Genomic DNA, 26,527 nt, shown 5'->3' with positions numbered 1-26,527 from the left:
CCTTGACCTCTAAGCCCTCTGAGTCCCCTAGTGCCTGGATCTCTAAGCCCTCTGAGTCCCCTAGTGCCTTGACCTCTAAGCCCTCTGAGTCCCCTAGTGCCTTGACCTCTAAACCTCTAAACCACATAACTGGTAAACTGGTAATCAGAAGGACGCTGGTTCGATCCCCACAGCCACCACCATTGTGTCCTTGAGCAAGGCACTTAACTCCAGGTTGCTCCGGTGGGATTGTCCCTGTAAGAAGGGCTCTGTAAGTCGCTTTGGATAAATGCCAAATGCATAAATGTAAATGTAAATGTAGTACCTTGACCTCTAAGCGCTCTGAGTCCCCTAGTGCCTGGATCTCTAAGCCCTCTGAGTCCCCTAGTGCCTTGACCTCTAAGCCCTCTGAGTCCCCTAGTGCCTGGATCTCTAAGCCCTCTGAGTCCCCTAGTGCCTTGACCTCTAAGCCCTCTGAGTCCCCTAGTGCCTTGACCTCTAAGCCCTCTGAGTCCCCTAGTGCCTTGACCTCTAAGCCCTCTGAGTCCCCTAGTGCGGGGGTGTTCAATTAATGTTCCAAGAGCTCCAGTCTCTACAGTTCCTACCCAGCAAAAGTCTGGATAATTATATGTAGCTTACATGGTGTCAGTAGTCATATGGCTATGAAATTACATAATATATATATTTTTAATGGTTATATAACTTACCATGTTGGCAGCATTTGTACAAAAAAAAAGTAAATAAAGTCTCTTCAAAGCTGGGTGAGAATTAGGACATTGTGGGCCTAGAGACCGAAGTAGTGGGGTTTGAGGGATGTTCTACCAAAAGATTCAGATAGTTCATCAAGACTTCATCAGTTGGGGGCACTTGGACATGAATATTTAAAGATACAATCAACCGTTCTTTTTGAAGCGGAGTCCAGTTTTTTTGTTTAAATTTTTTTACATTCATAATATATATGTATGGGACATAGGAGGCCTTTTGACATATAAAAAAATCTATCCATCCATCCATCTTAAACGTATATGTATTTTACGTTTTCTTTAATCAACTGTGTTTGGACCTAGGGCTGGGGAGGGGGGCGAGGGGAGGTAAGAAATAAAAAAAGAGGAGAGGAGATGGAAAGGGCAAAGCAGAGTGACAGCGAGAGAGAGAGAGAGAGAGACCGCGAGAGACAGAGAGGAATAACCTTGTCGCCTGAGCCCAGATACGCTGTCGACGCCCGCCCCTCAGCCACTCCCAAATCTTTGGCAGACGACAGCCCCTCCTTCCCGGGCGGACCTGAGCAATTCCTCCTTTGTCCCCCGGCGGATGGCCTGCTCCTTTGGGTAGGCTGGTAGTGGGAGGACTCCAAGACAGCACATCCCTCCTCCTTCCTGGGTTTCAGCACCAATGTAACATGGTTAAAGTTGGGAAAGAAGGAGGCAGGAACTGGCTGAGCCGTCAAAATAATGTTTAATGAAAACAAAAACACATGAAACATAAACGCACACACTGCAGCTGCATGTGGCTCTCTCTCCCGAACTGCCGCATTCCGAGACACTTATCCCTCTCCTCGGCTGATTAGCCCGACTGGGGGCAGGGCGTGCATAGTCATGGCCCGGCCCCACCCTCCTCCTCGTCACATACAGTAATCTAATTACACTGTAGAAGATGTAATTAGTAGTTAGTAATTAATTACTTTCTTAGAGTTACTTACCCAACAATGGTTCTAGACACAAATCCCATACAGAAATCATATATATAGGCTTTTAAAATTATATATATAAAAAATACAACACACAAAATTATATATATATATATATATATATATATATATATATATATATATATATATATATATATATATATATATATATATAATATATATAGCCTATACATATATATATATATATATATATATATATAAATATATATATATATATATATATATATATATATATATATTATTTTTTATATATATATATATATATATATGTATATATATATTTTTTAATATATATATATATATAATTTTTTATATATATATTAAAGTTCATATGAGCACCTACAGAAAGTACGTGATAGTATTTGGTTAAATATTACATATAAAAACGGTTTTGTAGTATTTTGTTTAAATATGTTCCATGTATGTATGTCACTTCTTTAAGTGAAACCCACATATGAATATTTAATTTATGTTTAACAAATTAATTGCAAATTAATATATCAGATTTCTGATTACTGCTTTTATGGAATGACTCGAGTACATTCCAAATTACCAAATTTAAGATGGATGCAATTGTGGCAAGTTTACGTCGAAATACAGAGGAAACACATACATATGTGCCAGTGTCACACCCACCTCTCCGAAAACACCCGAGTCCCCGTGTCACGCCTACCTCTGCGAAAACACCCGAGTTCCAGTGTCACACCTACCTCTGCGAAAACACCCGAGTCTCCGAAAACACCCGATTCCCAGTGTCACACCTACCTATCCGAAAACACCCGAGTCCGTTGAAATGTGCGGATGCTGCCGAATCGATCTGCAGCGGTAACCGAAGAGCTCCGCGAGGCCTCGCATGGGCGTCGTACATCTGACGCGCACTGATGATGCGTTTTTACTGGCACTAGAGCGTTTGTCGCCGGCTCATACTGAATTTTGGACCCCATCGCGCTCTGAATTTTGATGTTTGACCACTTTGTCCTGTTTCTTGGCGGAGAGAGAGATGGGATCCGGTGCCGTGGATTCTTCCCAGTGGCTGTCAGTGAAAGAAGAGACGATTTTCCTTCACGATGGACTCATTCGGGTCACGGACCTGGCAGAGTTGCCCAGTGAGATCGGGCTGTCCGAACAAGGCGAATGTGAGCAGGAGGTGTGTATTTATTCCATCTATTTGTTTAAACGATCATATGTATTGTGATCCGTGAGATTATCCGTCAACTTCAACTAGTTAATCGTGGTGTCAAGCTAACACGGCGCAGGGACTCCGAAATATTCGGCCAACACGGGCGTTTGGGAAGGCAAGCGAAATTAATAATGAGTTTTGATCGTCATTCTAAAAGTAAATAATGTATTTAAGCGTATTAGAACATGCACTGTGCGCTTGTCACTGATGTTTGTTTACTAGCACGCGAGGACCGTCTCGAGCTGCATCAAATACACACAAACGTCAACAAATACCGACTAAGCTCCGGTAACCTTAACGAGGTCTATTAACGTGACACGCCGTCTTGAGCTTGTTATTGTGATCTATCCGGCAGGTTTTGTGCTTTAGGGCATTCTGGGGGTTTGACGCGTTAGCTTAGCTTAGCACACATGCTAAGTCGGTGTTTTTGACGGTAAAATGTTATTAATAGTACAACTACAGCGATCGATATTGGATTATTGTGAGTCTCCTTGCAATGTACCGTTCACAAACGCATTGCAATAATTATACAGATCTAAAATAACACATAACATGTTTTAGTGGCCAGTGTTGCTAAGTAATTAAGTAATTTTCATTGGAAAAGTAATCTGAAGGATTACTTTTAATTTTCAGTAATTTCATTACTGTTACTTCTGATGTAATTGCGTTACATACTGTATAGACTACAGCACAATTCTACATAAAACAAAAGTTAATTTAAAATCAAAATTCAACATCTAATGGTAAAATGTATGTTTTCTAATTTAACGCTGCCCCCTTAAACCTTGTGCGTCAATAAAAAATTTACCCAGAGGCCCTTAAGGCCAAAGTATACTTCGCCTGTCCACAGTCCACGTCACAGCGTGACGTTATTTTCGTTATCAGGAGTGTCCGCGCACAGCCTGATTTTTCTGTCCGCGCAGACAAATGCGCGTGCACAAGGTTGACTGTTGAGATTGAGGAGTCCACTAGGTGGCAATACGCACAGTTGTACTGTCAAGCGGTAGCCGAAGAACATATCCTTCATCGTTTTGTTGTTGTTCTTGCTTCCTGTAATGGCAAATCCTCAGTTTTTCTTCTTCATCCTTCAGAGTGGATGTCCTGTAAATGACACGACTCGGTGTGCCCTCTAATGTCTGGTAGCGTATTACAAAGCAATTGTAATAATTGTAAGCTCGTCCATTCACGCTCGTCCGCATGAGGTATACTTTCAAAGCTGTGCTCGCACAACTGTGTGAGACGGAAAGTGTACATGGGCAAAACATGTCCATGTCAAAAAACTGCCAGAAAAATATTATTTATTATTATTTTTTTCCACTTTCAAGAAGATAATTTTTTTTAACCAACATCAGTCCTGATCATAACTATCAAATATTATTTCATTTTCAGAATTCTAACCCTTTAAATGCCAGTTTGTTTACATAATGCCACATATGTTTTTCACACACACACACACACGCACTTCTCAATACAATGATCCAAAACACACTCTGACATTCATACCGACACACACACACAATTTTAGCTGCATCATGTATTCAATTGTCCTGCAGCGCTCTATAATACATCAAACAGAGAATAGGGGGAAAGCTTGTATTTGCTCCATAGGCTAAACATGAGAAAAATGGCACATCTAATGGAAAATATAAAAAAAAAAAATATTTTGTAGCCACATGTGAAGCCAGGGATCTGTAATGAAAGCATAATATCATAAAAATTCATGATTTTATGCTTTAATGTCACTGGGATCAAATATTGCCGTTTTAATGGGTTTCAATGGGGACATTTTTGTCATGAAGGTCCTGAGTGTCACTATTGTGTGTACACAGTGTATTATAAGTGTATTATAGGAACTGAGGTTGAAATATCAAAATTCCCCCCAGAAATACACACCTTTGGCAAAATGTATGCCATTGGCATTAACGCGGCCAAAACGATCGAAAAAAACTCAAATGAAAAAGACAAAAATATACGGAAGGTCGCACAAGGGTTAAATTCTTTGGCCAGGTCATGAATAATTTAGTTGATTTTATATGATTTATTTGAAAGAATTAAAAGAACAGGTTTATGTCTATCCTTGTATAGACATAAGTAATGCAATTACAATAAAGTAAATAAAGTAATGCAATTACTTTTCAGACAGAGTAATTAGTACAGTAATCTAATTACACTGTAGAAGATGTAATTAATTACCTTTTGAAAGTAACTTACCCAGCACTGTTGGTGGCAAAGGAACGTGCTTTAGTACCATTATAATGGCACAGACAGTGGGTGGATTAGGAGGGTCACTATTGATGGTCAGTGCATTCTAGTTGTATATGTAAATAACTAAAACTAGGCCTCACAATTTGGTCAAAACAATAAAATTGCAATTGTTGACAAATGTTGTGTTTTTTCTGTTGCACTTTAATAAATCTGAAACATCATATTAAAGGGACAGTTCACCCTGAAAATGACAATTCTCTTTTCAATATCTTAATCAATATCCTTGATTTTTTGAAGGATATCTCAAGTCTGTTGGTCCTCACAATGCAAGTGAATGGGTGCCAAATCTTTGAAGCTCCAAAAGCACAAAGTATGATTAAAAGGAATCTGTGGTTTAATCCATGTCTTCAGAAGCAATATGATAGATATGGGTGAGAAACAGATCAATGTTTAAGACATTTTTTATTACAACTTTTACATTCTTCAGTTTTTGTTGATTTTAATTCTTCGTACATATCGCCACCTACTGGCCAGGGTGGAGAATTTATAGTAATATGAAATATTGATCTGTTTCTCACCCACACCTCTCATATTGCTTCTGAAGACATGGATTAAACCACTTGATTACTTTTATTTAGGGATGCATGATATATCGGCGACCAATATATTATTGGCCTATAACCTGGAAAATCGAAATACTATTATCACACCGATAATGGAATTGCAGCCGATATTTTCGCAGATAATTTGTTACTGTTTATTTTCAGGGATGGGCTTTTTGGTAAGTTTTTGTGCTCGAGTGCTCAAAGTAAACACATTTTACTCAAAGGATGGCATAAACATTTACATACACCGTATGTACATACAGTTCTGGAAAAAATTAAGAGACCCCTGCAGAATTATTAGTTTCTCTGGATTTATTTTTTTATAGTTATGTGTTTGAGTAAAATTTGCATTTTTGTTTTGTTCTATAAAGCACTGACAACATTTCTCCCAAATTCCAAATACAAATATTGTCATTTAGAGCATTTATTTGCAGAAAATGACAACTGGTCAAAATCTTCCTCTTGATCACATTCCAGAGGTTTTCAATGGGGGGGGGATCAGGTCTGGAGATTGGGCTGGCCATGGCAGGGTCTTGATCTAGTGCTCTTCTATTCACTCCTTGATTGACCTGGCTGTGTAGAAATGTTGTCAGTACTTTATAGAATAAAGCAAACATGTTCATTTTACTCAAACACATACCTATAAATAATAAATACAAATGTTGCAGTAGTCTCTTATTTTCTTCCAGAGCTGTATATCATAGGCTGTTATAACCAATGCTACAGGAACTAGGAATCCAAGTCTGAAAGCACTTTTGTTGACAATGGTCTCACTCGAGCTGCTTACTCTGAACCGCAAGTGAGCGAGATGTTAATGCTAGCACCAGCAGCACTATGTCAACACTTAAGCCTCTGCAAATCTCATCAACACCACAACAAAATCAGGAGTGGTAGGAACATTAACGCAGCGCTGTCAACCACATAACCATGATTTTCCAAGCATAAGTTTTGAAGACAAAACTTGACATGATGTGAAGATGGACTGCGTGTTTTGCTTCGCATGCCGCCAAGCCGTAGAGCAAAAACGTAACGTATCTTACCAGCAGAGGCAGATGGATGGGCTTTTTGTGGACGGAGGCTTTTCCAACTGGCGTAAAGCCACATCAAAATTTACTTGGCACAAAAAAATCACCAATTTACAAAGATGCCGCCAGAATGCTTACCAGACTACGAAAGGGTCTATCTTTAAGAGTTGACGCCACTGATGACGGTGTGCTGGGCAAGTTGATGCTGGAACGGACCTGCAATCTACAGATGGAAAGAGAGTGGGTGATGAGAAGACAACTGGATGAGCAACACAATCCAGAACGAGATTATAGCCCAGTTTGCGCACTGTGTTCAGAGAAAAAACCCTCAGGCGGTGATTTCTATGGACTGACAGCGGATTGTACAAACAGACACCAGCACTTATATTTATTCATGCATTTGGCAGACGCTTTTATCCAAAGCGACTTACAGTTCCCTTATTACAGGGACAATCCCCGGAGCAACCTGGAGTTAAGTGCCTTGCTCAAGGGCACAATGGTGGTGGCTGTGGGGATCGAACTAGCAACCTTCTGATTAACAGTTATGTGCTTTAGCCCACTACGCCACCACCACAACTTTCACCACTCAGAGCAGTTTTCTTGCAGTCTTCTGTATGTTGACTGTAATCTTGAGTCACATTTGTCATTTAGGATTTTATAAATGCACTACTGCAGAAACGCTGTTCAATAAGTGTGAAGGACCTGTTTTTGAGACTCAACATTTCAATCCGTCGTCTTCTGGGGTACTGTTTTGACAGTGGTAGTAACAGGTCAGGCCGCTTGTCTGGTGTTCAGGCACGGCTGAGAGAATAAGCCCACACTCATTGTAGCTGTATTGATGCAATCATTCTCTTGATCTTGTACTTCAGGAAGTAAGTCTTATGGGGACTTAAATGTTGTCCAGGATGTCGCTGTTCTTATTAAAGAATCAGCAAAACACAAACAGCGTCTTTGAATCATTATTTGGCTGTGAAGACTTGAACATCAACATTTTGGGCTTGCGCCCAATGAGATGGTGTGTGCAGACAAAACGATTCAGCACTGTTTCTCATCGTACGTGGTGGTACTGCCTACAGGGGAAACCTTCGTGCCCATCCCTAGATCCGATACCATATAGAATATCTATAACTCAGTGTGTGGAATTGATTGTGAGTACACATTTATGTGTAAAGAAACAAAAAAAGCTACATATTTAACTTCACATTATTTAATAAAAAACAAAACAAGTACATTGCATTCAGACTCCCATCAATCTACACTCCATACCCCATAATGACAAAGCAAAAACAGATTTTTGCCTCCTATTTCTCTGGATCATCTTTGAGATGTTTCTACACTTTGATTGGAGTCACCTGTGGCAAATTCAATAGATTGGACGTGATTTGGAAAGGCACACACCTGTCTATTTAAGGTCTCACAGCTGAAAATGCATATCAGAGCAAAAACCAATCCATGAGGTCAAAGGAACTGCCTGCAGAGCTCAGAGACAGGATTGTGTTGAGGCACAGATCTGGGGAAGGCTACACTGAAGGTTCCCAAGAGTACATTGGCCTCCATAATTCTTAAATGGAAGAAGGTTGGAACAACCAGGACTCTTCCTAGAGCTGGCCGACTGAGCAATCGGGTGAGAAGGGCCTTGGTAAGAGAGGTGACCAAGAACCTGATGGTCACACTGGTTGAGCTCCAGAGATCATGTGTGGAGATGAGAGAGACTTGCAGAAGGACGACCATCACTGCAACACTCCACCGATCTGGACTTTATGGCAGAGTGGCGAGACAGAAGCCTCTCCTCAAGTAGGGTTGCACCAGCTGTGTGTAAGTTCTCACTTAATTTGGGATGTAAAGTTCACACTAAGGTCTTAGTAACTACTAGTTAGTTTGTAACTTAGTCTGTGCTTAATTTGGTTGCACCACCTGTTAAGGCAAGACTTAACTAGTAGCTCATAAGCTCTCTGTTAAGTAATGCGTAGTCGCATAATATGATGTTTACTTGTATTTATCCAATTAAAAGCCTTCAAGTTTGTACACAGAACTGTTAAAAATTTGTGAACTTCAGTTTTATCTCGTTACGGTTGATGTTCAAACCTTGTTTGCTCGTGTAACTGTCAGCTGTAATAAATTATATCCCCAATAAATATGACGCGTAATAAAAGTAGATATGATAAATGTTGTATTTGCCCTGTGTAAATAACAATATATAGGAACTGTATCTAAAATAAATAAGGGGTGATGTATAAATGCTAATACAACAGGCTGGAAAAATAGACATTTTGTTAATTTAATATCCTATATATATATATATATATATATATATATATATATATATATATATATATGAATATGTTGAAACTTGACACCGGGCGACACACCCTGAAAATGGCACCGTTAGATCGGTTTCATGCTGAAGAGCCGCTTAAAAGTCTGTTTTTTTTTTTTCTATCTCGTAAATGTAAACGAGTGTAATTGTCAACATCCATATATGTTAAAAGGAAGCCTGTTACGCATTATATGATTTCATATATGTCATTAAATGAGTCTGCTTTATTATTCCATGCATTACTCCTGGTCGGAGGCTTCTGTATATATTTAGTTTATATGTCAGGTTACGTTCTACCTAAGTTTTAATGGTGCAACGTTCCCATATTTATTAATTCGTAAATTGTGACTTGGTGCCCATTTATGCCACAACTAGGCAAAGTTGTAACTTGCGTATAGCTGGTGCAACCGCCCCCTGAAGTACTCCCAGACTGTGAGAAACAAGATACTCTGATCTGATGAAATGAAGATTGAACTGTTTGGCCTCAATTCCAAGCATCATGTCTGGAAGAGTCCAGGCACCGCTCGTCACCTGCATAACACCATCCCAACAGTGAATCATGGTGGTGGTGATTTTCAGCTGCAGGGACTTGGGGACTGGTCAGGGTTGAAGGAATGCTAATGCAGCAAAATACAGAGATATCCTTAATGAAAGCCTGTCCCAGAGCTCTCTGGACCTCATACTGGAATGAAGGTTCAGCTGTCCTTCCAACAGGACAATGACCCTAAGCACACAGCCAAGACACAACAGTGGCTACGGGACAACTCTGTGAATGTCCTCGAGTGGCCCAGCCAGAGCTCGCACTTGAACCCAATCGAACATCTCTGGAGAGTCCTGAAAATGTCTGTCCACCGACGGTCCCCATCCAACCTGACAGAGCAGGAGAGGATCTGCACAGAAGAATGGTAGAAAATCCCCAAATCCAGGTCTGCAAAGCTTGTCGCATCATCCCCAAAAAGACTGTAATCGCTGCCAAAGGCGCTTCAACGTATTACTGAGTTAAGGGTCTGAATACTTATGTCAATGTGATATTTCAGTTTTTCCTTTTTTCTTTTTTGCTTTGTCATTATTGGGTATGGAGTGTAGACTGATGTGAAATAAATAAATAATTTATAACATTTTAGCATATGTCTGCAACATAACAAAATGTGGAATAAATTAAATAAATCCAGTGAAAGTCTTCAATAGAAAAGCCTTTTGTTTCCATATTTCTGACTTACAACATTTTTAAATGTTAAATTCTGCTCAGTTTTGCCCACTAAGTGCTTTTAACATCTTGACATAATCTTATTCATTGAGGACAGCTTGACTGTTATTCTTTATTTTAGTATATAATTCTGTTTTAAGAATGAAGCAAGGGTTGTTGTAACACCAGTGGCAATAAGACCAGTTACACATTCTCCTAAAACATGCATTTTGTAAGATGGTGTCAATAGCATCACACAACATACAACACTAATCAGACTAAATTGAATCTATCACACAATTCATTTTGTTTTCAATAAATCTTTCACAAGAACATTAAACAATGTAATGTCAGTGACATTTAAATGGACCATGTGAAACCATGTTAATAAAGTTTGCAACATGGTGGAAATTCACTATATTCACATTTGTGCATCCTCTGAACATTGACCTTAAAATGTGTAAACAATATATAGACAACCCCATTTTATATTATTTAATAAAAGGTTAGGGTTTAAAAGGGCACCTTTTAAATATGAGTTTTTTGATTATTTGAAATCTTTTTCATGACTGAAAGTCAATGGACATGCAAACATGCATTATATATTTTTATAATGACCCAACCTCATAACACCAGGTTTTTTAGAAGGGTGTGTGAGAGTATTTCGCTACATTAAAGGGACAGTACACCCAAAAATAAAAATTCTCATCATTTACTCACCCTCATGCCATCCCAGATGTGTGTGACTTTCTTTCTTCTGCAGAACACAAATTAAGATTTTTATAAGAATATTTCAGCTCTGTTGGACCATACAATGCAAGTGAATGGTGATCAGAACTTTCTGATTTTTGATCAGACCCAAAAATAACAAAGGAAACAAAAAAGTAATCCATAAGACTCCAGTTGTGTAATCCACATCTTCTGAAGTGATATGATAGGTGTGGATGATAAACAGATAAAAATGTAAGTCCTTTTTTTAATCTAAATCTTCACTTTCACTTTTATGCATTTGGCAGATCGCTTTTATCCAAAGCGACTTACAGAGTCACTTATTACAGGAACAATCCCCCCGGAGCAACCTGGAGTTAAGTGCTTTACTCAAGGACACAATGGTGGTGGCTGTGGGGATCGAACCAGCAACCATCTGATTACCAGTTATGTGGTTTAGACCACTACACCACCACTCCATACATACACTTTTACTTATGAAAGTCGCATGTGGCACATGTTTAGTTTCACTTTTACATCTGAAAGTAAAAGTGGAGATTTAGAGTAAAAAAGGACTTAAATATCGTTCTATTTCTCACCCACACTTATATCACTTCTGAAGACATGGATTAAACCACGGGAGTATTATGGGTTACTTTTTTGTTTCCTTTATGTGATTTTGGAGCTTCAAATATCTGATCACCTCTCACTTGCATTGTATGGACCAACAGAGCTGAAATATTCCAAAATTCGTCATTTGTGTACTGGTGAAGAAAGTAAGTCACACACATCTGGAAGGGCATGAGGGTGAGTAACTGATGAGAGAATTTACATTATTGGGTGAACTGTCCCTTTAAACGACCATTGTCAACTCCACAACAAACAAACAAAGGTTAAAGAAAATATTATAAAAAAAGGTACTGTTTTATATTATTATTAATAGTAACAATAATAATAGTTGTTGTTGATGTTAATATTATATAAAAGTATATTTCCATTATACTGTAATTTCTTAGTAACAATGTTCCCTTATTGGGTTCCAAAAAATAATATTGAAAATTGAGACCCTATCACAAAGTTGACAAATACAGTCATGTACACATACAGGTACCGACTCGATTGAGTCATTCACAGTGCATCATGGGAGTGGATAGTCGCTTCAGAGATCTTTCAGTGCACATTGTTTCCTTTGATTCTCTGATGCCGTATCAAAAATGCTCAAATTAGTGCATCCCTGTGAAATATTAATTAGAAGAAAACAGTCAGTAATACATTTTCAATCCCACAGTTTTTATTAATGTGATTGAATTATGCTTTTACAGATTTTGACCTTTGAAACCAAGAATCCAGTGGAGTTAGCTGAGCGCTTGCGGGCCGTCTGTGGAAACCAGAGCAACGCCTACGCCAGGCTGCTGGAATACCGTCTCAATGCGCTGCGTGGACTGTGGGGTGCACAGCGACAGCTCGCCCTGGAAGAGCAGCAGGAGCATGAAGGAGGGGTGCCAGGGAGTAGCGGAGGCGCTGATGATGAGACGCTGGCTCTCCTGAAGCGACAGGGCTTCCTGCAACATCATCACCACCCTCATCACCCGCCGATGCCTACGGGCTCCGATCAGGCACCGTTTACCTCACGCGTCGGCCTGCTGTTAGTCTTTCCACTACTGCAGTCGCAAACCCGACACGACCCCTCGCTCTGCGGCGTGACCGCCGAGGTCCTGCTCGCCTGTTTGCGCGACTGCCAGCCGCTTAGCCTCGGCAAGGAGCCTGCAGACTGCCTCAACGGCCTGGAGAGGTTACTGTGCTCCTGGTTGGAGGGGAGCGGGGAACTAAAGGGCGCAGGGGAGGAACGACCACTACTCACCCAGCAGCAGAGACAGAATGCAGCGGCTGCATTAGTGGCTCTCGCGTGTGCGAGGTGAGTACAGAAGTCTGACAGTTCCTGTGCAGCTTAAAGCCTTTATTATTGCTAATTAAATGCATAGTTCACAGGGTGCCTGGGTGGCTCAGCAAGTAAAGACGCTGACTACAACACCTGGAGTCACAAGTTCGAATCCAGGGCGTGCTGAGTGACTCCAGTCAGGCTTTCTAAGCAACCAATTGGCCCGGTTGCTAGGGTGGGTAGAGTCACCACCTCATGGTCGCTATAATGTGGTTTGACTCTTGGTGGGGCGCGTGGTGATTTGTGCGTGGATGCCGCGGAGAATAGCGTGAAGCCTCCACACGCGCTAGGTCTCCACGTGAACCCGCTTAACGATGCCACGTGATAAGATGCACGGATTGACCATCTCAGACGCGGAGGCAACTGAGATTCGTCCTCCGCCACCCAGATTGAGGCGAGTCACAACGCCACCAGAAAGACCTAGAGTGCATTGGGAATTGGGGAGAAAAGGGGATCATCTTTGGTGTGTCCAAAGATGAGATCCACGTTATCCATTTGTCATTTATAATGTCTCTTAAAATTCCCTCTTTGGTCTTTACAGTTAGTCGTTGATAAAAAAACAACAACACATAATTCTAATGGGACATTCGACTCTATTCGATTTGCGTTAAAGGGACAGTTCACCCAAAAATGAAAATTCTCTCATTTACTCCCCCTCATGATATCTCAGGTGTGTATGACTTTATTTCTTCACCAGAACACATTTAAAGAAAAACAGAAAAATATCTCAGCTCAGCAGGTCCTTAAAATGCAAGTGAATGGAGATTTCTCTTTTGAAGCTCCAAAAATCACAGACAGTTTGCACAGAAGTCAACCATATGACTCCAGCGGTTAATTTAGTGTCTTCTAAAGCGATACAATCACTTTTGGTGTGAAATCAATATTTAAGTACTTTTAAACTAAAGCATCGCTTCCGTTAGGCTTCACGAGAGGTTGGAGTCCAAGCGGTCTCTCGTGTGACGTATTCGCGTTGGCATGTTACAGACGTAATCTCACGTTCTCCACACTGTTGAGACTCTGTCCAGGATGGGCACACAAACACACCATTGTGAGTAAAGAAACAGATACAGTCTAAACCAAAACCAATCAAGTTACTGTACAGCATTCCTCCTCCTCACTTGTAAACAGCGCTGATCTTCCGGCTGTGTTGCATGTGCGTCAGGTCTCATGCGTTTCAAATGCCAATGCAATTACGTCACACGGGCATCCTGCTGCTGTCCGGAAGCATGATTTAGAGTTTAAAAACGTACTTAAATATATATCTTTTCACACCAAAAGTGATCGTGTTGCTTTAGAAGACATGAATTTAACAGCTGGTGTCATATGGATACGTTTATGCTGATTGTCTGTGATTTTTGGAGGTTAAATGAGAAATCTCATCCACTTGCATTTTAAGGACCCACTGAGCAGATATATTTTCAAGTTTTCTTCAGATGTGTTCTGGTGAAGAAACAAAGATACACATCTGGGTTATCTTGAGGGTGAGTAAATAATCAGAGAATTTTCATTTTTGGGTGAACTGTCCCTTTAAAGTCCCTGTTCTTAAAGAGACAGTACCAGGTTTTAGCATGTGTTCTGTATTGATGTTAATACTTGGACATATTTCTTTAATTTGAAAGTAAAAATGGGCATAACTGAAATATACCAATATGAATTGGAATGAAATTGAGTGAATCATTAGGAAATCGGAATATGATGTTGTGATGTATCGCAATATATGTATTGTGATATGTATCGTATCGTGAGGTTGCTGGCAATACTGAGCCCTAATAAATATTTAGTTTGGATGTGCTGAGCGCTTGTGAATGATTGGAGCACGCTCTGTAGCGGATGACAGCGAGCAGAGCACTAATTCACTTTGTTGCACTGGGCACATACATTATATTTACTTAATTAAAAAGCGTCCTTTTGCTGTTTAATAATCACATTAGGTCACGTAGTGACCTGCTTTTCTAGGAGTAAGAAACTACCGGTACTGTGAAAAACACACAGAAACGGAAAGGGCTTTACGTCAAAATAAAAGCTCAGTTTAAATGGAAATAAATGTGACAGAAATATACTGTATAATTACTGAATAGTGATGTAATGTTTACTATACTACTACTGATAATTATATTCTATTTATATAATATCTCACATCTGTGATGCTCTGTTATACAGCACTATTTTAAAAAAATTAAATAATTCAATCCAGTGTTATATTTTGGATTGTGGTGTGAGAGTCTGTATATAAGCACTTCATTTGATGAAAATGATACAATATTATGTTAAAAATTAATTACTTTTATTTTTATTAAATTATGTATTTAGATACCATTTTGATGATAAAATTGAAAAAAACTGTCGGTAAGAAATTCAGAAAAATAAAGCTTAAAAGCTTTAAAGACCCTATTAAAGCATTTTTAGTAGAGCTGTTGGAAAAAAATCGTTTCAACGATGCATCGCTATTCATACTCGAACGATTCTGAATCGATTCTCAAAAGAATCATGAACGATTCTTAATCGATTCTTAAAAGAATCATGAACGATTCTGAATCGATTCTCAAAAGAATCATGAACGATTCTGAGTCGATTCTCAAAAGAATCATGAACGATTCTGAGTCGATTCTCAAAAGAATCATGAACGATTCTGAGTCGATTTTCAAAAGAATCATGAACAATTCTGAATCGATTCTCAAAAGAATCAGAAACAATTCTGAATCGATTCTCAAAAGAATCAAAATTGATTCTGAGTTCGGTTTAAATCACAGCAGAGCAGTGGCATGCGCCAAAGACAGATATGGAAACAAAGACGCGAGTTAAGTGCGTACACTAAAGTCAAGTGCACAAACACGATTGTTTGCAGACCAGCTGTATCAAACACATGACCATTTGTGCCTATCCTGAAATTCTTTCACAAACCCACGCACATAGCAAAGGGCGAGTTTATTCGTGATAACAAGCCAACAAACAACATGAAAGACGAGCTTGCGCCCATTATTGCACTGATTTGCACACAACGGGGAAAACACAGAAGAAAATAACGTCGAGGCAGCTGTTCGGGAGATGTTGATGTTTTCATTCAGTTAATTTTTTTCTAAGGACAAGATGCATCGTGATGCATCGAGAATCGTTTTGTAATCGAATCGTTACCCTTTCAATCGTAATCCAATTGTGAGGCCAGTGAAGATTCACACCTCTAATTTTTAGGAATGTCCCGATACCATTCCCATACATGAAGGGACTATATTTGCATAGAGTATGTTGTCTAGTGTAGTTGCTTTTAAAATGTTAATGAGTTTCTTTAAGTGTGTTCAGTGTGTACTATTGTTCTTGTCTGTGTTTGTAGGGGTTCCCTCAAAACATTCATCCATACTGTTCACCTGCTGCAGAAACAGACTGATCTGGGCCAGCTGCCAGTGGCTGATGTTCTCTACAGGTGAGATGTAACAGCCGTACCATTTCATTTTCCGTAAACTGTCCAGTTTAATTTTTAACAGAGTGACCCTTAGGAAGGTCAGGATTGTCCACAAGTCATCCATTAACCAGCTAGTCGATTTGTGTGGCCAAATATTTTCTGCAGCTTTGCTTTAAAGAGCCTGTGAATTAGCTTGATGAGTTTTATTCTCAGTTGTGACGTATTTTCTATTGAAACAAAGTTTGGGCGGGGCATCTCAGAGGACTCTCCCCCCTTACGCCACAGCCATAAACATTTTAAATGCTAAGCATAGCCATTTATAGCATATCTGACAACGATTCAACAAATGAACGAACTAAAAACTATTCTAGTCCTCGCAAGCAACAGATTTTGCATGAGAATGGACACATTGTATAAGGAAGTTTGAAGTTGAGTTGTGTTCTCTCCTTTACAGATTGCTGCTTCTTGAAGGAGGTCCAGGCTCACCGTCATGTTTACTAGGTGGAAAACACAGTGTGTCATGGGGCTTTGAGGACATGTTGCCCACCCCAGATAGCAGTGCACCAGGAGCCGACAGTAAAGGTATGGCATGTTTACTTTTTAACGTACTTCAAGGGATAGCTCACCCAAAAATGAAAAATGTCATCATTAACGATTCAACCTGAATCAAGATGATTATTACAAAGCTGTATCCAGCAATCTCAAATGACTAGAAAGTTGAAGTCATGGAAAAGTCATGGCATTTGGTTGGTCAGAAAGTGTTGGAACCGTGAGTAGAGCGCAACAATGTGGTTCCGGAAGTAGCCTGGGTAGCTCAGTGGTAAAGATGTGGCTACCACCCCTGGAGTTCGCTAGTTCGAATCCCAGGGCATGCTGAGTGACTCCAACCAGGTCTCCTAATCAACCAAATTGGAGGGTAGAGTCACTTGGGGTAACCTCCCCGTGGTTGCTATAATGTGGTTCGTTCTTGGTGGGGCACGTGGTGAATTGAGCGTGGATGCCTCGGTGGATGGCGTGAAGCCTCCACATGTGCTATGTCTCCGTGGCAACGCACTTAAGACGCACAGGTTGACGGTCTCAGACGCGGAGGGATTTGTCCTCCGCCACCCGGATTGAGGCTAATCACAACGTGACCACAAGGACTCAAACTTCGAATCCCAGGGTGTGCTGAGTGACTCCAACCAGGTCTCCTAATCAACCAAATTGGGCCAGTTGCTAGGGAGGGTAGAGTCACTTGGGGTAAACTCCCCGTGGTTGCTATAATGTGGTTTGTTCTCAGTGGGGCGCGTGGTGAGTTGAGCGTGGATGGCGTGAAGCCTCCACAGGCGCTTGGTCTCCATGGCAACGCACTCAAGCCACGTGATAAGATGCACAGGTTGACGGTCTCAGATGCGGAGGCAGCTGGGATTTGTCCTCCGCCACCCGGATTGAGGCTAATCACTACGTGACCACATGGACTCAAAGTTCGAATCCCAGGGTGTGCTGAGTGACTCCAATCAGGTCTCCTAATCAACAAAATTGTGGCCGGTTGCTAGGGAGGGTAGAGTCACTTGGGGTAACCTCCTCATGGTTGCTATAATGTGGTTCGTTCTCGGTGGGTCGCATGGTGAGTCGAGTGTGGATGCCGCGGTGGATGGCGTGAAGCCTCCACACGTGCTATGTCTCCGTGGTAATGCACTCAACAAGCCACGTGATAAGATGTGCGGGTTGATGGTCTCAGATGCGGAGGCAGCTGGGATTCGTCCTCCGCCACCCAGATGGAGGCTAATCACTACGTGACCACAAGGACTTAAAAGCACATTGGGTATTGGGCATTCCAAATTGGGAGAAAAAAGTGAAAAGAAAATAAACCTTTAGAGGAAGACCTACTGCGAGCTACGAGGTTGTTCATCTATGGTTTATGCTTCAGTTGAAGCCATCCATATGCCTAATTTGAAGTTCGTTGTTTAAAAATCTTATTTTGATTGTGGAATTCCAACTACTTTTCCCATTGTCCATTGTCACCAATCAGAGAACTGCTGCTAACGAAGCCCACGAAACGTGCCTCAGAGCGACCACCTACTCCCTTAACGAACTGTGAATAACGTAATCAAGTCGGTGTTGGTGAAGGGTGAAGAAACTGCTTAAACTACTAAAATATTTGTACATATCAGAATCAGAAGAAGAATCAGAATGATCTTTATTGCCAAGTGTTCTCTCGAGTGTTCTGTCGAGTGTTCTCTGGAGTGTTCTGTCGAGTGTTCTGTCGAGTGTTCTGTCGAGTGTTCTCTGGAGTGTTCTGTCGAGTGTTCTCTCGAGTGTTCTGTCGAGTGTTCTCTGGAGTGTTCTGTCGAGTGTTCTCTGGAGTGTTCTGTCGAGTGTTCTGTCGAGTGTTCTGTCGAGTGTTCTGTCGAGTGTTCTCTGGAGTGTTCTGTCGAGTGTTCTGTCGAGTGTTCTCTGGAGTGTTCTGTCGAGTGTTCTGTTGAGTGTTCTGTCGAGTGTTCTCTGGAGTGTTCTGTCGAGTGTTCTGTCGAGTGTTCTGTCGAGTGTTCTCTGGAGTGTTCTGTCGAGTGTTCTGTCGAGTGTTCTGTCGAGTGTTCTGTCGAGTGTTCTCTGGAGTGTTCTGTCGAGTGTTCTGTCGAGTGTTCTCTGGAGTGTTCTGTCGAGTGTTCTGTCGAGTGTTCTGTCGAGTGTTCTGTCGAGTGTTCTCTGGAGTGTTCTGTCGAGTGTTCTCTGGAGTGTTCTGTCGAGTGTTCTCTGGAGTGTTCTGTCGAGTGTTCTGTCGAGTGTTCTGTCGAGTGTTCTCTGGAGTGTTCTCTCGTACACAAGGAATTGATTTGGTAATAAGAGAAACAAGTGCACACAGAACATTACAGTGAGACACATAATATAAAACAAGGTAAGATTATAAATAGACATATAACACTAACAATAGGGAGCAAGTGAGCATCCTACAACTTTCCTATGCAGCTAAGTGCATTCACTCATAAAATATGATGAGTTCAGTTTCATGCTGCAGATGATGTTTGGACCACTCAACGCTCAATATTAGAGCGTGTTTGGAACACGATAGAAATATTCCCGTAAGAAGTGATCTCAAAACTCTTTTTTGTGTTTATGCATGACTCTTAAGTTTGTTTCGGTGCATCTCATTCTTAGCATTCTTAACTGCTTATCTGTCTTTTTCTCTGTCTTTGCGTGTCTCAGATACAGACCTGGGACGCAGTCTGGCTACAGATGGTTTCTATCTCTACACAACAAACTCTTTTGGGAAAGGCTTAAGCAAGCTGGGCTCAGGGCTGCATGGGACGCTGAGGTAACTCTAGACTACATAATCCTGTCTCAACCTCCCGGCTGTTGTCCTGTCTGTACCCGTAACATCGTGCCTACTTGTGTCTCTTAAATTATTCTGCTTTATTTCCAGTTCCTCTACTCAATTAGCTGCGATCAGCCACAACATTAAAACCACCTGCCTAATATACTATAAAATATATATATGTATTTTTCTTTTGGTTTTTGAGTATCTTAAATTGTTTAGTTGTATTGTGCAGTTGAGTGTCTTTTATTATTTTGTAATAAGTAGATGTTACATTTAGTATATTATGACCGAATGCTGCACATATTCACCGTTTTCAGTGCTCAAATGCTCTTGTTTTCTTCGACACTTCCTCACAGGGGGTTTGTGTACTGTCGGAATGAGGAGTTGGAGGCGGGATGGTTGGCGCACAGCAGTGGCTGTTTGCTTCATCGTCCTGCGACTTTTGACACTAAACCTCATCAGCTGTGTCAGCTTCTTGACCCCTTCACACTGCAGGTACCAGTTGGTCATCCTGTACATTATACTCACTTCATACAGGCCTTCAGATTGACCATGTGATGCAGGAATAGTGATGATTTCACTACATTACTCAGTAGCACGTGCAGCTTCCATTGCTCAAATACCTTATATATATATATATATATATATATATATATATATATATATATATATATATATATATATATATATACACTTTTACTTGCTAATTAGTTGTTTCTTTGCTTAGTTGGGGTAATTAGTTGACAACATTACAAACAATATGGAGCTGTCCTATTAAATTAGTGTTGATAAATAAAGTGCATGTACAAAACTGTGGTTTATATATACTTGTAAATGGCTCAATTTTACTTTTGTAATTTGTAGTTATAGATTTATAGTTAGCCACTATAATAATATATTAATTGCCAAATTTGACCCAATTGTCGCTGTATCTTGAACACCTCCATCTGGAATTTTAATTCATCAAAACTCATGAGTTTGACAACATTTGGCGTCCATGTTGGGACAGTCCAAACTTTAGCTTTTAGTATTTGTTGCATCTGAAAAAAGTGTTGGGACAAATTGAAAGTATTGTGACTTTTTGTGTGGCGGTGCGCTTGATACGGGCCAAATTTAGTTTGAATTGACCGAATAGATTTCTTATCAAATTCTAAATTATGGAAATTGGTTTTGAGTGCATGAACTGTATATGTGCCATTTTCAAATTTGGAGCTTTTAAACTTGCCTTGTTTCTTCAACAGGAAATGTTCCAGGAGTTGATTATTAAACTTTTGTTATGTATAGAAGAAACTTCTAGTACAAATGCCTTTTAATTGAAAGATTTTAGTTTACCCAGACTTGAAAAATAAAAATTATTACATGTTTTAAAACATGATCATGTTAACAAAGAGTGAAATAAACACATTATTTTAATACACAATACACTTTTATTGACATTGCAGAATTTACGACTGGGACAGTCGTGCCATAATTTCCACCACACTAAACAATTGAGTTTTTTTCAAAAGTGAATTATTAGCAAATGGGCAAAAGTGTCAGTGGAGTGCGTGCTTAAGATTAAATATGACGCAAGTGATGTTTGAAAAAACAAAACAAAACTCTATTGTATTAATAAAGCTGCGTATTGCCAATTTTATTCACGATAAGAAACACACAGTGACACATTTATTATGATTCAATAAGGTGAGCAATCACGTTATAGTCTGGCTGCATTAAGTGTGTACGCTCTTGGGACGAGCATCCCGTGACAGAGTGTGCATCAGCCGGGTGCAGTTTCAGTCTCTCCCCCTTAGATCGGGACATTCACGCACCTCATAGAAGAGGCGCTGACAGCACAGAAAAATGCCAATTATGGAGTTTGTAGTTATTTACATGATCTGCTTCTGTATTATTTGAACTTTATTAAAGATGTAACGTCAGGGTGTTTCCTTTAAAGAGCTCCAGCTCCACTTATTCGACGGCGAGAGTGCTTTTGTTTTGTATTTTTGTATAATTCCCTTGTACTTTGTGATCTACATCACCTGAAGCTGTCTGGAAAGTTTAGAGTGCATCTGTGATCTGTGTAATTCTTCCTCTCCTCAGTCTTGCACGAGCTGCAGTGCTGCTCTCACACTTCATCATTACAGTTTAATGTGATCTCATGTTACGTTAAATTACATCAAACGAAAATGTTTGTTGAAAATTTTTTGTTGTCAATAACGACGACTAATTGTTTCAGCCCTAATAGCAGTACACATTTCCTACACAGAATTGTAGTAAACACAAAACTGAATTTGAGATGGTGGAAATTTCCATGTCTTCAGAAGAAAATCCAATAACACTCCTGTGATGCATGTGTACACACTGTTGGACATTGTTAGTAGACAAAGTAAATACATGTGTTGTAACATGACTATCTAGAAATCCACAGAGCTAAAAGTCCCCAAAGAGGAAGACATGCCCATATGGAAGCTGTTAAGGGGGTTGCACACCAGATGCGTCTGGCGGACGACATGGTGCGTTCTAAAATTCGAAAAACAATTGTTTTCTATGAATGTACGCACACCGCCGCCGTTGCTAAATTGGGCCAAACTCATTATCAAAGGCTGTATATAATTTACTCTAGCCTTGTTCATTCTTGATGAAGGTAGCTTTTGTGTGTACTGTCTGCCACCTGAACCGCATCGACTTTCCGTGTTTGATTCCTGTGCCGTGTCCTAGCCGAGACGTGACATGGCGCTTCTCGTCCGGTGTACGACTTACTTTATTACCTCTCTCTCTCTCTCTCTCTCTCTGTCTCTGTCTCTGTCTCAGGTTTGTCAAGTAATTGCAATGCCCCACCATCACTTCCCAGCGGGCAGCTCTCTAACTACACTGCGCCTGTGTTCTGATGGCACCTACCTCTACTGGGTGTGGTCACCCGTTAGCCTCAATGAAAAGACTCAGAAAGGACACTCTGTCTTCATGGATGTCTTCCAGCTAACGGTATGGACCTGTGCTAAAGAAATGGTGACTGCAATGAAGTCACACTTTCAGGATGTTCTTCGTTGTAACATTACTATAATCAAGCTTTTATTGCTTATTAATTCTCAGTTTGTCCTTTCAGCTTAATGTAGTTTTTTCACTAAATGACTGTTGTTCTTCAGTATATTTAGTATTATAGTCAAAACACATTTATTTTCATTTCCCTAAAATATTATAAGTTTAAAGTTTCAGTTTTTTAATGTGCTTTTCATTTCAGTATAAAAAACTCTTTTATCATTTCGTTTTCTTTTTTCATTGACAATGATACCACTGATTAATGGTACATCTATGTGATAGTTAGTAAACATAAATTAAGTTAATGAGTGTTCAATAAACAAGGTTTTTTTTTCAGACCGAGTCTGGTGTGTGTGTGGCCAGTCCAATTCAAGAACGAGTAATTTTATCGCGTAAGGAAGGCGAGTCATCGAAGTGTCTGAATGAATTGCTTTTGAGCCGTATGTCTCGTTTCCGGGCCTCCCATTCCTCCACGCTGGCTGCGCTCACCGGATCCGCTATCACCAACCCCGTCAAAGAGGAGCAGTCTGGTAATGATGCTGTTTTATTGTATGTGCCTTGGTGGGTTTTTCTCCCCAATTTGGAATACCAATTTCCTAATGCGCTCTAGGTCCTCGTGGTGGCATAGTGACAAATCATTTTATATTTACATTTATAAAAAGTGTACATATACACCTGTTAATTGAATATGAAACATTAATTTTCTTTGTATACTCTATATTTTTTTATTGCTTAGCAGACACCTTTTTTTATTCAACGTGAGTCTATAGTTAATTGATTGATTTGGTTTACATTTACATTTATGCATTTGGCAGACACTTTTTCGAAAGCGACTTACAGTGCACTTATTACAGGGACAATCCCCCCGGAGCAACCTGGAGTTAAGTGCCTTGCTCAAGGACACAGTAGTGGTGGCTGTGGGGATCGAACCAGCAACTTTCTGTTTACCAGTTATGTGCTTTAGCCCACTATGCCGCCACCACCACCACTCCAGTTTGAACCCAAGACCCATCAGGGCTCCGCTGTGCTGTAATCCCGCAATGTTTAAAGTGTCAGTGTTGATCATATTCTGTTTTGTTCTGGATCCAGTAGTTAATACAAGCTGCGGTCTGCCCATAAAAACGTTGAGGAAAACGCCCATGTATGTGTGTGGAACGTATCTGGTGATGTTGACACCTGCTCCTGGTGTATCTGGCAACTCTGCCACACGTTCTCTGTTTGGTGGTTCCAGTGGCCTCTCCTCTCTGAAGAGTAAGTCAGATCACAAGTCAATCAAGCAGTTTTTGTACTAAAGTCCATCATTGGAAGTATCAAAATGATCATTTACATCATGCTCCCATTCTTGCACCCTCATTTTCCTCATTACAACCAAATCAAACGCAACGATTAATAGTGGGCGATAAACCGTTGGGAATTTATTTCAAGGACTGGATTGATTGAATTTCCTCAGAAATTATGAAATAATATCTGGATGAACAGTGTATTTATATCTTGCTATACATTTCTACATTCAAAACATGAAATTGGTCAAAGGAAATCATGACCGAGATGTCTGCTTGAAAAATATTTATAGACTTGTTGCCAAGAAACATCGTTGCTTTCTGAGGTAGTCGCCCAATAAGTTCTTACTGTTTTAAGATGTGTTTTATGTGCAGAACAAACATTGGGCCCTTTCTTTCTCTTGTGTCTTCACTAGTCTTGGCATCTAGTTTGGTGTTTAACCTGTCTGATGGCCAGTTTAGCAATCGTGCCGACCTCATAGATGCTCCAGGAAGTTCTCTGGGTCGTGGAGCTCAGGTCGCAGGGCTAGGTAAGAATACTGTAAACATACTTTATTCTCAATGGATTATTATTAAGTTCTTTGTGGTGGCTTTTGCGATCATTAAATAAACGTCTGACCGGGGTTATTTGAGATAACCGCATTTATTGTCCCAAGTTATGCACGCATTGCATAATACACTGTAAACCCTAATGTTGTCATTACTGGAAAAATCAAGTTGTCTTAAACATTACTTGAAATGTCAAGATTTGGGCTCATAACTCTTAAGTTATCCAAGCAGCTTGAACTTATTTATCTTAAAAAAAAAAATCTGTTGTTATAATATTTGTAATAAATTGAGCCGCGTTATTGTACGATCAAAATTTGAGTTGGTTCAACTTAAGTAGAAACAACAATATTTCAATCTGATTTAAGTCTACTTGCATCTAGTTACCTTATATAGTTAAGTTCATGCAAAATGAACACCAAGTTAAGTGAACTTATACAAGTTTAGGAGACGCCATTACTCAATTTAATTGAGGGAACAAGTTTACTCAATCATTTGAGTAGAGTCAACTTATAGGGTTTTCAGTATGTAGTATGATATAATATTATAGCTATTCATGTTGGTTGGATTCCAATAGTGTAAATGTAAACTGCACCAAGACTAAAGTTCAAAAAGAGAGACTTATTATTATTGTTATTATTATTATTCAGAAATATTTTGTTTTTCATGTCAAGTTTTTAAAGCCTTAAAGGAAATCATACATCCTAATTTTATTATGATCGCAAGTTAAATATGAATAAATTACTTCTTAAGGTGGATAAAATACATGTACACTTTAAGAATGACAATTAATTGTGAAAGCCCTAAAACAGGCAATTAATCGTCATAATCGGAGTTATTTGTTTGACAATTTATGTTTATCTGAAAAGCATTATGTTATAGTTTGTATGTAAAATTCTGATAAACATCTTAAAATTAGTAAATTCGTATAGAGTCTAGATCATAAACATCATGAAAACATCTGGATGTCAATATTTAGAGAATTATTGCAGATGAGCCCAGTTTCAAACATACAAAAGTTTTCAGATCTAAACAGACACATTAAATGTACGTGTTTGTTTTTCATTCTTCTGTGCTCAAACTTATCTGAAATTTAATTTAAAGGTGCAATATGTAATATAGTTACTGTACTAATGCATAAAAGTATCATAATATGTTATCAGAGATTTAGGAAACATGCTAAGTTGAGATACTGTCTTCTCTGAAAACAATGCAACAGCCATTTAAATTAGCTGATCAACTTACAGTGTAAGGCTGTAAGCTTGCCATTGTCAGTTTCCTCATTCCTGTTGCGTGTCCTTAACCCGGCAACCCGCGTGAGCTTCGAGTTTAGGGAGGAGGGGGCAGGGAAAACAACTCTCTCCAATATTTTGAATTTGGACTGTAGGACCCATTTTAAACGCTTGATTTCAATGTTACATGTTGCTCCTTTAAAAGTGTTTTAGGAGTGATGGTGTGTTTTCACGGCTTCTTTAGGGGCCTGTTATGATGCTCTTAACAACTTAATCTGGACGTGCTCCAGTGATTACATGGACCAGTGGTGTAACCCTGGAAACCAGGCGTTTCATCATGTATGCCAACGGCTTGGCGTGAGCCACGTCAGCAGACAGCCTAAAGGTACACAATGTCGAAAGTATAACCCCATGTTTAAACTTCAATGCTTTGATTGATTTGTTTTGTACATATATATTTTTGTTGAATTTATAATGCTTAAGTCAGTGTTTTTGCAACATAAACATTCATAATTACATTTTTCACATGATTCACAGCCAGAAACAGCAAATATTACTCGCATACAGTTCTTGTGGTGCTGTGGATTTTAATATCTCATGGTTAGGGGCTGAGTAAAAATATTGTATTTCTGATTATTTGCCATCTTCATTTGAAGGAATGGGATAGGAATTCAACAATTGGAGTTTGCTTATACTGCAGTTACCAGATGTAGTATGTGGAAAACACGAACCATATTTGACATATTTGGACAAAAATTCATGTTTAAATGCACAAGTAATCATATCAAATTTGCAATATGTCCTAGTGTGATAAACTGCAAAAGTCTGTGATTTAATTGGAAAAATATATACACCGATGAGGGCATTATGACCACCTGCCTAATATGCTGTTGGTCCTCTGCGG

General features: G+C 39.7%; 1 protein-coding gene across 1 annotated transcript in view; it reads left to right on the top strand.

Annotated features, from left to right (window-relative positions):
* The first annotated feature begins 2,684 nt into the window (after positions 1 to 2,684).
* Positions 2,685 to 26,527, top strand: part of LOC127646638 (probable E3 ubiquitin-protein ligase HECTD4) — an 84,885-nt gene continuing 61,042 nt past the window's right edge. Inside the window, exons 1-11 of the mRNA XM_052130406.1 lie at positions 2,685 to 2,834; positions 12,236 to 12,828; positions 16,181 to 16,270; positions 16,704 to 16,831; positions 19,436 to 19,544; positions 19,904 to 20,042; positions 22,341 to 22,511; positions 22,903 to 23,095; positions 23,655 to 23,816; positions 24,262 to 24,375; positions 25,868 to 26,008. Of these exons, the coding sequence (XP_051986366.1) occupies positions 2,688 to 2,834; positions 12,236 to 12,828; positions 16,181 to 16,270; positions 16,704 to 16,831; positions 19,436 to 19,544; positions 19,904 to 20,042; positions 22,341 to 22,511; positions 22,903 to 23,095; positions 23,655 to 23,816; positions 24,262 to 24,375; positions 25,868 to 26,008 (1,987 nt within the window). The 5' untranslated portion in view covers positions 2,685 to 2,687. The remainder of the gene's footprint in view (positions 2,835 to 12,235; positions 12,829 to 16,180; positions 16,271 to 16,703; positions 16,832 to 19,435; positions 19,545 to 19,903; positions 20,043 to 22,340; positions 22,512 to 22,902; positions 23,096 to 23,654; positions 23,817 to 24,261; positions 24,376 to 25,867; positions 26,009 to 26,527) is intronic.

The sequence above is a fragment of the Xyrauchen texanus genome, chromosome 1 (assembly GCF_025860055.1).
Source record: "Xyrauchen texanus isolate HMW12.3.18 chromosome 1, RBS_HiC_50CHRs, whole genome shotgun sequence".
Classification (NCBI taxonomy): domain Eukaryota; kingdom Metazoa; phylum Chordata; class Actinopteri; order Cypriniformes; family Catostomidae; genus Xyrauchen; species Xyrauchen texanus.
The sequence above is the reverse complement of the archived record's forward strand: the minus strand, read 5'-3'. Positions and strand labels throughout refer to the sequence as shown.